General features: G+C 42.6%; 1 protein-coding gene across 1 annotated transcript; it reads left to right on the forward strand.

Annotated features, from left to right (window-relative positions):
* The first annotated feature begins 4,151 nt into the window (after window positions 1-4,151).
* Window positions 4,152-10,965, forward strand: LOC123087763 (acyl-CoA-binding domain-containing protein 6). The gene is made up of 17 exons (XM_044509864.1): window positions 4,152-4,517; window positions 4,613-4,683; window positions 4,924-4,987; window positions 5,068-5,142; window positions 5,290-5,499; window positions 5,618-5,695; window positions 6,089-6,199; window positions 6,281-6,347; window positions 6,457-6,518; window positions 7,335-7,474; window positions 8,098-8,224; window positions 8,304-8,418; window positions 9,357-9,445; window positions 9,523-9,606; window positions 9,690-9,842; window positions 10,090-10,245; window positions 10,466-10,965. The coding sequence occupies exons 1-17, from the start codon at window positions 4,374-4,376 to the stop codon at window positions 10,727-10,729; spliced, it is 2,010 nt and encodes a 669-aa protein (XP_044365799.1). The 5' UTR covers window positions 4,152-4,373; the 3' UTR covers window positions 10,730-10,965.
* Window positions 10,966-11,710: the final 745 nt, after the last annotated feature.

Below are 11,710 nucleotides of genomic sequence, written 5' to 3' on the forward strand. Positions count from 1 at the left end.
GAAAGACCTCGGTGAAGCTGCTTACATATTAGGCATAAAGATCTATAGAGATAGATCAAGACGCCTAATTGGACTTTCACAAAGCACCTACCTTGACAAAATTTTGAAAAAGTTCAAAATGGATCAAGCAAAGAAAGGGTTCTTGCGTGTGTTACAAGGTGTGAAGTTGAGTCAGACTCAATGCCCGACCACTGCAGAAAATAGAGAGAAAATGAAAGATGTTCCCTATGCTTCAGCCATAGGCTCTATCATGTATGCAATGCTGTGTACCAGACCTGATGTGTGCCTTGCTATAAGTTTAGCAGGGAGGTACCAAAGTAATCCAGGAGTGGATCACTGGACAGCGGTCAAGAACATCCTGAAATACCTGAAAAGGACTAAGGATATGTTTCTCGTATATGGAGGTGACAAAGAGCTCATCGTAAAAGGTTACGTTGATGCAAGCTTTGACACTGATCCGGACGATTCTAAATCGCAGACCGGATACGTGTTTACATTAAACGGTGGAGCTGTCAGCTGGTGCAGTTCTAAACAAAGCATCATAGCGGGATCTACATGTGAAGCAGAGTACATAGCTGCTTCGGAAGCAGCAAATGAAGGAGTCTGGATGAAGGAGTTCATATCCGATCTAGGTGTCATACCTAGTGCATCGGGTCCAATGAAAATCTTTTGTGACAATACTGGTGCAATTGCCTTGGCAAAGGAATCCAGATTTCACAAGAGAACCAAGCACATCAAGAGACGCTTCAATTCCATCCGGGATCTAGTCCAGGTGGGAGACATAGAGATTTGCAAGATACATACGGATCTGAATGTAGCAGACCCGTTGACTAAGCCTCTTCCACGAGCAAAACATGATCAACACCAAGGCTCCATGGGTGTTAGAATCATTACTATGTAATCTAGATTATTGACTCTAGTGCAAGTGGGAGACTGAAGGAAATATGCCCTAGAGGCAATAATAAAGTTATTATTTATTTCCTTATATCATGATAAATGTTTATTATTCATGCTAGAATTGTATTAACCGGAAACATAATACATGTGTGAATACATAGACAAACTTAGTGTCACTAGTATGCCTCTACTTGACTAGCTCGTTAATCAAAGATGGTTATGTTTCCTAACCATGAACAAAGAGTTGTTATTTGATTAACGGGATCACATCATTAGGTGAATGATCTGATTGACATGACCCATTCCATTAGCTTAGCACCCGGTCGTTTAGTATGTTGCTATTGCTTTCTTCATGACTTATACATGTTCCTATGACTATGAGATTATGCAACTCCCGTTTGCCGGAGGAACACTTTGTGTGCTACCAAACGTCACAACGTAAATGGGTGATTATAAAGGAGCTCTACAGGTGTCTCCAAAGGTAGATGTTGGGTTGGCGTATTTCGAGATTAGGATTTGTCACTCCGATTGTCGGAGAGGTATCTCTGGGCCCTCTCGGTAATGCACATCACATAAGCCTTGCAAGCATTGCAACTAATGAGTTAGTTGCGAGATGATGTATTACGGAACGAGTAAAGAGACTTTCCGGTAACGAGATTGAACTAGGTATTGGATACCGACGATCGAATCTCGGGCAAGTAACATACCGATGACAAAGGGAACAACGTATGTTGTTATGCGGTCTGACCGATAAAGATCTTCGTAGAATATGTAGGAGCCAATATGGGCATCCAGGTCCCGCTATTGGTTATTGACCGGAGATATGTCTCAGTCATGTCTACATTGTTCTCGAACCGTAGGGTCCGCACGCTTAACGTTACGATGACAATTATTATGAGTTTATGCATTTTGATGTACCGAAGTTAGTTCGGAGTCCCGGATGTGATCACGGACATGACGAGGAGTCTCGAAATGGTCGAGATATAAAGATTGATATATTTGACGACTATATTTGGACACCGGAAGGGTTCCGGAGAAGTTTCGGATAAAACCGGAGCACCGGGGGGCGGCCGGGGGGGTTAATGGGCCTTATGGACCTAATGTGGAGAAGAGGAAGGGGTTGCCAGGGCAGGCCGCGCGCCCCCTCTCCCCCTAGTCCGAATTGGACAAGGAGGGAGGGGCGGCGCCCCCCCCTTTCCTATTCTCCCTCCACCTCTCCTAGTTGGACAAGGAACGGGAGGGGAGTCCTACTCCCGGTAGGAGTAGACTCCTCCTGCGCGCCTCCATAGGGCCGGCCGCACCCCCCTTGGATCCTTTATATACGGGGGCAGGGGGGCACCTCTATACACACAAGTTGATCCACGTGATCGTTCCTTAGCCGTGTGCGGTGCCCCCTGCCACCATATTCCACCTCGGTCATATCGTTGTAGTGCTTAGGCGAAGCCCTGCGTCGGTAGAACATCATCATCGTCACCACGCCGTTGTGCTGACGGAACTCATCCCCGAAGCTTTGCTGGATCGGAGCCCGGGGAGCGTCATCGAGCTGTACGTGTGCTAAGAACTCGGAGGTGCCGGAGTAACGGTGCTTGGATCGGTCGGATCGGGAAGACGTACGACTACTTCCTCTACGTTGCGTCAACGCTTCCGATGTTGATCTACAAGGGTACGTAGATCACACTCTTCCCTCTCGTTGCTATGCATCACCATGATCTTGCGTGTGCGTAGGAAATTTTTTGAAATTACTACGAAACCCAACACTTAGGTGTTAGTTGGGATTTAAATTTTAAGCTTGCGCGAGCTATAGAGCTTAGTCACAATTATTTCACTTCTCCAACATAAAAGACCGATGTTTTACTTTTGCGACGACTCTCCGCCACCATGTCACTCGACCCATGTGGCATGCCCACGTGGCCACCCCCGTCCACCTCGGGTAGCGTTAAAGGAGTGACTGGTCAGGCAACACCTGTTACAAGCTCATATGCGTATGAAACATTAGGCTGGCAAAACATGCCACATCACAATTTTAAAGTGGGCAAGCAAGTTTACATCAAGCTAAAGTTGTATGTGCAAAGTTCTACAACCCAACATGCTTGCCACAAATTGTCTTTCGGATAATTTGGGCCTTTTCCATGTTTGAGCTCATATTGGCCAAGTCCCTTACAGATCGGTTTGCATGAGGCTTCGTTTATTCATCTGATTTTCACGTCTTTCAACTCAGAAACTATGTGTGTTTGCCTCCCCATCCCCATCTTCAGACACGACCCAATTTGAGATCCATGTACAACCGACACTCGACATGAAGTTAAACCAATCGAGTTATAGAACAAGTTTTGGTGCATCGGTCTGGTTATCACACAGATTCCACCTGATGAGACCATGAATAATTGCAAGCCTGGTTCCCATGTGATGTGGCTTGTGGACAAGCCAAAACACAAAAAGGACAGAGTGTCAGCACCACTACTGCTATTGTATGTGAAGCCTAATAGCAGGCCGACCCATCATCGAATAAGGCCCAAGGTCATCGCAAGAGAGATAGAAGAAGCAACACCAGAGTGATTGGCCCGGAGTGGGTGAACATGCTTGCGGCAACATAAGAAGCTCATGATCCAAGACAATCGTCATGGAAAATCAATCACGAACCGGAAAGGACGAGGACTACCTACTCCCACCTGGCTCTCAACACAACCCTCTCTTCTTCCCGTTTTGCACGCTTCTGCTTGTATCGAGACCTCGGATTGTAGCATGAAACCTCCTTGAGTGAATTGATGGAAGAATTAGCAAAGAGCACCTAATATCTTCCACGCAGGTGTTAGTTGGGGACTTGCAATGTTAACTCGCATAAACTATAGTAGAGCTTACTCTCGTTTGGTTCATAGGATATGAGTATTATACGAATAGGAAAATCATAGAGACACGTTATAGAAAAAGAGATGTTATCTGAGGCATAAGATATGGATTTTTCCATTGAGTCGGCTGATGTTTTTTTCTTTGAAATATGAAGGATATTGATTCATAACCTACATAGAAACAAGAATTCATTCTTAGGAACCAAGAGGACTAAAATAAATTCCTTTAGAAATTGTACAAAATTCATGTAAACTCTTCTTACTCACAAATTGTGTGACACGGAGCGAGCAAGCAACCCCGGCGACTCTGCACCACCACGTCACTGGACCAACGTGTCGCGCGCACGTGGCCTCCCCCGTCCACCTCAGCGGCCGCGTTAAAGGAGCGTCGCCTCGGCCCGCCCCGCCAACGAAGCGAGCGTCGGATCGCCGTCTACCTCCAGATCTCCGGAGACCCCTCCCCACTCCCATCCCCGCGCCGCTGACCCCCGCTCCCATTCCCCCCACCCGGCGGCGAGTAAGCAGAGGCGGGGCTGCTCGCAGCGAACCCTAGCCGCCGCCCGCCCGCCTCCAGCCGGCGCCGGCGCGACGGTCGGCGGGAGATCTCGACGAGGGAGATCCAGCAGGGCCATGGCCAGCTCCGGCATCGCCTACCCCGACCGCTTCTACGCCGCCGCGGCCTACGCCGGCTTCGGCGCCGGCGCCCCTTCCACCGCCGCCATCTCCCGCTTCCAGAACGACGTCGCCCTCCTCCTCTACGGCCTCCACCAGCAGGTGACGACCTAGGCTAGGCCCGCCGAAATGGTGGGGATCAGGGATCGGGAATTCGGCTGGTGGCGACTGACCTCGTGGTTTTCGTTTCGGCGCAGGCGACGGTCGGGCCCTGCAACGTGCCCAAGCCCAGGGCGTGGAGCCCCGTGGAGCAGAGCAAATGGACGAGGTTGGCGTCTCCGAGCCTGACTCCCGGCTTCCATCGAGCTTAAGATATGCTGCTGCAAAGGCCACAACTCCTAGCTAGATAGTGCAATTTTCCTATATATGCCGCTAGTTCACTAGTTTGGCCTTTTGGAACAATTATCTGTCCATATAGATAGATGCCCAGTGAACACCAATTTAGCAATTGCCATGTGCGCGCACTTGAATTGCTGCTGCTTGCTTAGTCATACTCTTGTGTTTTCAGCTGGCATGGGCTTGGAAGCATGCCGTCCGCAGAGGCGATGCGTCTCTTTGTCAAAATACTGGAGGTATAGCTAGTTACATGTTGCTCTTCAGTGTGTTGCATCTGCGCTAGTGTTGTATTGACACATTGATGTTATGGTGGCAGGAGGAAGATCCTGGATGGTACTCTAGAATCCCTGAGTTCATCAACCCTCAGCCTGTAGTAGATATTGAAATGCATGTAAGTCACGTCAGATAATGTATTTGGGTACATATATATCCCAAGTATACATTGCTTCTCTGTTGTTTGCCTGAGTATTCTGAATCCACCTTATATCCTTGAACTTATTGGTTTATTCAATAAATTATCTGTATTTCGTTTTACAAGAAACCAAAGGAAGAGCCGGACATCGTACCGGCTTTGACAAATGGAACTGGAACATCATCAATTCCAGAACCAAAAACCATTTCTGAAAACGGAAGTTCAGTGGAGACACAAGACAAAGTTGTTATTCTGGAAGGTCTTAGTACTGTCAGTGCTCACGAGGAATGGACTGCATTGTCTGTTAGCGGCCAGCGGCCTAAACCCCGCTATGAGGTGAGCCATGTGTTCCCTTGCCTCTTTATTTTCAAACTTGTAGGGTTATTACCCTATCTTTTGTTTCTGTTTGCTATATTTACTTTTGTAGCATTGATGTGAATTTTGGCTGCTGCAGCATGGAGCAACTGTTCTTCAAGACAAAATGTATATATTTGGTGGAAACCACAATGGCCGTTATCTTAGTGACCTTCAGGTTTGTGAAGCTAACTGTGATAATGCAGCATGTCATATGTATGCATTCTAATTTTTTGTTAGCTTGGACATGGAGGCACACGAACAAATTTTGTCGCATATTTGTCACTAAATCATCATCAACCAATTGTTTTTGTCTGTACACACTGCTCTCAGAATTAGTGATTCATTTTTATTCATAATCCCTAAGCTAAATGATCTTACATAAAATTCGTGCGGTGCTGAAGCATGCCCTGTAACAATTCCAGTCATCTTATGCTCTTAGATTGTTATTATTGTTCAATTGAGTATGTTGTAACAATGCATGGGAACAACGATAGTTTTTTCTACAGAATTAAGTAACACCGACTCAATGCTTCTTGTTTTTCTTTGCCACAATTTGTGCCAACCGCAGGTTTTGGATCTGAAGAGTTTGACTTGGTCCAAGATTGATGCCAAATTGCAAGCAGGAACATCTGATTCAGCTAAAACAGCACAAGTCTCTCCATGTGCTGGCCATTCTTTGGTAAATTTTACACAAATATGTAATAGCTGCAGCTAATGAGTATCTTCCACCTGATGCTAATCCCCCACTACCACTTTGTAGATATCATGCGGTAACAAATTCTTCTCTGTTGCTGGGCATACAAAAGATCCATCTGACAGCATTACAGGTTTACTAAAAGTCACTTTTCAGTCTGCATAGCGCTGTGATGTAATCATATCTAACATCTGTGAATATTTGTTGATGTTGTTACTATGTTTTTGGTGTTTTTATGCTAGTGAAGGAATTTGATCCACATACTTGTACCTGGTCGATTGTCAAGACTTACGGAAAACCACCGGTAATAATTTTCTTCAACCCATAGATCTGTGATCTCTCCTGTCCTATTATATCAGTTATAATTGGAATGACATATTTGTTTATTGTTTCACTGTCCTTTGATAAGCATGTCTTAATGGTTTCTTCAATTGGCATATACCTTATTTTATCCGAGAGTTTACTTTAGTTTAACACAGTATGATGTGCCTTAAGTAAGGGCTAACACACTATTATATGTGGTATAGTTAAGGTTCAAGAGTGGTGAGTTATGTGCAGTTCTAGTTTTCTCTGGCAACTATGAACTTGGATTGATCATTATAATAGCCTTCAGCTCATGTTCTTTTAACTTTGTGGCCAAGTCCAGAGAAGTCTTCTATTCGTTCAAGCTGAACACTTGCAATCTGCAACATAGTCCAAAGAGCATACTCTCAGCTTTGGAATTATGAAACATATTGCATATAGTTGCATAGATGTATACAATTTTTGGGGGTGACCAATTCATTCGTAGCTTATGCGGTAGTTTTTGTTCAGTATACCAGTATCAAACTTGGGGCCATCTTTCACATCATCAAAATATATGTATCATGTTTACAAGAAATATTTTGACTCAGTCCATTTATGATACTAAGTGAGGGCATTTTATATTTTGCACCAAAATCCGGAGTATAATACTAAGTTCATGGCCATGTCTAGTTTTGTTGTTGCAATAATTCTCCGGTGCTTGCTGAGATAACACAAACACCCTTAAGTGAATGAATGATACAAAATCTTGCTAAATACTAAATTGGCTAATTAGTTATTTAAAGTATATTACTTATGCGAATTTCATCTGCTGCAGGTTTCTCGTGGAGGTCAGTCAGTGACTCTTGTTGGAACAACTCTAGTCGTGTTCGGTGGCGAAGATGCAAAGCGATGTCTTTTGAATGATTTGCACATTCTTGATCTTGAAACCATGACATGGGATGATGTGGATGCAATGTGAGTACTGGAATCTCTGTAGATCTCTCATGCATAATCTTTGTGATATGTGCTGTTCATTTGGTGACATTGTTAGCTTCATCGTATCTGAACTACTGTTAAGTGCTACTAAATTTAGTTGGAACACGTAGGTCATCGTGTGCATTTGTTGCCTTTCAAGTTATTTTATTATGATTGAAGCTTTTTTTTCCTAGTGAGATGCTCCATAAACTTAGCTTAAAAGCTGTTCAAGTAGATTACTCTTCATGTTAAATAGTTCTGAACTGAAGCGCTTAGTTGGATTATTACTGGTTTACTACTTATTTTTTCTCAATTAGATGGGACTGATAGAAGTACTAAATTGATTGAAAGAGACAAATGAAATGAAAGGGAAAAACAGAGAAGGCATATTTGAATCTCTGAACTGAAGCGCTTAGTTGGATTATTACTGGTTTACTACTTATTTTTTCTCAATTAGATGGGACTGATAGAAGTACTAAATTGATTGAAAGAGACAAATGAAATGAAAGGGAAAAACAGAGAAGGCATATTGGATGTGAAATTTGAATCTTGTTCTGGACACCGAACTTGATATTACCGTATTTCTGGATTCAATGTATTCTAATGTTTGCTTTATGTTTTAGAGGCACCCCTCCTGCTCCTAGATCAGACCATGTTGCTGCTTGCCATGCTGACCGCTATCTTCTAATTTTTGGCGGCGGATCTCATGCGACATGTTTTAATGACCTACATGTCCTTGATTTGCAGACGGTAAGAACAAATTTCTTGCTGGGACTCTGAAGATTAATTCATTGCCTGTGATTGTTAAGTTCTAATGTTAGAATCACAGATGGAATGGTCGAGACCCAAACAGCAGGGCCCGATTCCAAGCCCACGAGCTGGTCACGCAGGTGCAACTGTTGGAGAGAATTGGTACATTGTTGGTGGTGGCAATAACAAAAGTGGTAGGTTTTTAAGTGCCTGATCTTATGTACATTCCGGCTCTTCTCGTACAATATTAGAAAAACCCTAGATTGCCTCAATACGGATACACATATCAGTATCGGGGTGATACAGATACGTAAATACGTCATTTCTGAAAAGCGCCAATACGAGGATACGTTTGACTATTGTTGAAAACAATATAAAAAATATGTTAACAATTAAACATCAAGCCATTTACCATATATTTAGTCAGTGCAGTCCATTAGCTTCTGTCTTCTTATCCATGATTCCAACAAAAGCAAGAACCAACAGATACGCTAGTTGCTGGAAGTATCGGTGTTTTCTTGGAGAAATCTTTATGGCTTTCAGTCTATATTTATATGTTCATATTACTAGTAGATTTTTACTTCCTGAGATAATTTCCCCAGTTTAATTTGTTAAGTGCTAATTGGAGGTGCTGCGAAGAGTTATGGGAGGCACAGTTTCCTTAAACATTCCCTGCATATAGAACCAAGACAATTCCTTGTGCACCTCAAAACTAACTCAGCAGTTGAATATGCTGAATTTAGGTATTGGCTTGCAACTTGGTGCCTCACTTACGAGATGGTTTCTCACATTATGTTGAGAAATCACAATGCCACATAAGCTCAGAAAGTATTCTGCAAAATCTCATTCAAATCCACAAAGCAATGGCTCAAGCACTTGTTGTCTTGAAATGCAAATTGTATTGTCTTATTATTTTCCTTTAAGAGGATTAAGATAACACACATCTTTGTTAATGCTATGGAATTGTGATGAGTAGCCACTGTATCACTCATCTTTGTTAACATCAGGTTCTTGTCAAGTCAATACTTCTGTTGCAGTTAGGCAGCGTTTTCGGGCCGTCAATTTTAAGTTTACCTTTAGTTTATTTTGATTTATGTTTGCATTTAGTGATCTCATGCATTTGTCCTTGCAGGTGTCTCCGAAACACTTGTGCTTAACATGTCAACTCTGGCATGGTCGGTTGTTAGCACTGTAGAAGGGCGTGTTCCTCTTGCCAGTGAGGTATTCCTCTTGAGCAATTTGTTAATGTTGAAATGATTTTCTTTTGGTTGGTAACATTTACACCCTATTATTTTTAGGGCATGACTTTATTGTATAGCAATTATAGTGGAGAAGATTATCTCATTTCTTTTGGAGGATACAATGGACGGTACAGCAATGAGGTAACTGGCATTTTATTAATCATCTATATGCCTGGAAATCGCTTTCAAAATTTCAATCTTTTGTTTTCCTCTGTGCTGGACAGGTGTATGCTCTTAAACTTAGTGTAAAGTTAGATTTGCAGTCGAGCACAAAGGACCAACCAACCTCAGATAGCACGTCTAGGGTGCTGGAACCTGAGGTTGAAATTTCTCAAGATGGGAAGATACGGGAGATTGCCATGGACAATGCTGATTCGGTAATGTTTCTCTCTAATATCTGGAACTACCTGGAGGTGCCTATGTTGACCTAACTTGAATACAGCAGAAAGCATTTGTTGAATCTCGGTTACTGTAGAAATGCCGTTTGTACAAATTTAAACTAGAGGGTGCAGCTATTTTTTTGGATACATATGCACATTCAACATTATTTGATACAACTTTCTGTTATTTGGAAGATGTACTTGAAACTGGCTTTATACGTCATTGTGTTGTGCTGTGTTTCAGAAAAACAGAAATGATGAAGCAAATGAACAACTTTTGGCAGCCCTTAAAGCTGAGAAAGACGAACTAGAGGCAACGCTTAACAGGGAAGGACTGCAAACTGTACAGCTTAAAGAAGAGATAACTGAAGCAGAGGCCAGAAATGCGGAGCTGACAAAGGCGAGTCTTGTTTTCTATCTTCCAGTTGCTCAATTTCTGCCCCTACGTACGGCATAGTTAGTTTGCCTGTCCTTTTGTCCTGCATATACAGTCTTTGAATCAATCAAGCTATGAGTTTTAGTTTGTATATACACAATAAGTAAGAGAAGTCTAAACCAGTAAACCACTTGTACTGTGTGGATCCTTATTTTTGCGCATCTATGTATGTAAAACCTTGTAGGAACTTCAAGCTGTCCGTGGGCAACTTGCCGCTGAGCAGTCGAGATGTTTCAAACTGGAGGTGGACGTGGCGGAGCTGCGGCAAAAGCTTCAGAGTCTGGATGCACTGGAGAGGGAGGTGGAGCTCCTTCGAAGGCAGAAGGCGGCTTCCGAGCAGGAGCAGGCGGCGCTGGACGCCAAGCAGAAGAAGCAAGCTGGCTCGGGCGGCGTGTGGGGCTGGCTTGTCGGAACCCCTCCAGACGACGATGATTCCGAGTCGTCGTGATAGGGCAGGCAAATTCATTCATTCATGCTTCTTTCTCCTTCTTTACCCCCATACATATACTATATTACACAGGCAGCGATCAGTTGGTATACTTGCTTGTACTCTACATTAATTCTATTCTACAGACAAACGTACTACTTGCCATTTGATGATTTGTCCGCCCGGCAATTTCTTCTTCTCCATTTCATTTGAGGACCAAGCAATAATCTATGTGTGTGTTTCCTTGCGATGATCAATCATTAGTTATCTGGTGAATACGCAATTTCATTTGAATGTTTGTGTTTCCGCACAAAATTCTCAACGGTCTGCTCTTATCATCAGGGTCCTCTGGAGACTGGCAGGTAGGAGGGGGGCGGTGGCGGATGACGTGCGAAATCTTTTGGGTTTTACGCCGGTTTGAAACGTGTGCTAACCATTACGACAACATATCTCCTCTTTTTAATATTACATGTACATCACCCATTAAAAAATGTTCATTGTGTATTTATAAATAGTTCAACATGTATTTTACCAAATCAATCTCGTATCTGAAAAAAGTCCGTGAATTGAAGAGAGTGTTCAGTTGGTATCAAGAAAAATGTTCATCCCATATCAAGAAATTGATCATTTTGTATTATAAATTGTCCATCATGTATTTTTGAACCTATTTAAAAATCATCGTTTGTATATAAAAATATTCATGCATTTTGTAATCACATATTTTTAAAATGCACAATGAACCTTTTCAAATTACACTATAAAAATTGTTGAAGAAATAATTAACATTTCTGAAATACGCGATGAACATTTTCTAGATACACATGAACAATTCTTTTTAATACATGATGAACAATTTTGGAAAAAGCGATGACCTTTTCTTAATACAAGATCAACCTTTTTAAAGTATATGACAAACATTTTTTTAACACAATGGTGAACATTTTTTTCAATACAAGTTGAATGCTTTTTATAATATGACATGAGCCTTCTTTAAATACACAA

Source organism: Triticum aestivum, chromosome 4A (assembly GCF_018294505.1).
Source record: "Triticum aestivum cultivar Chinese Spring chromosome 4A, IWGSC CS RefSeq v2.1, whole genome shotgun sequence".
NCBI classification, from domain to species: Eukaryota; Viridiplantae; Streptophyta; class Magnoliopsida; order Poales; family Poaceae; genus Triticum; species Triticum aestivum.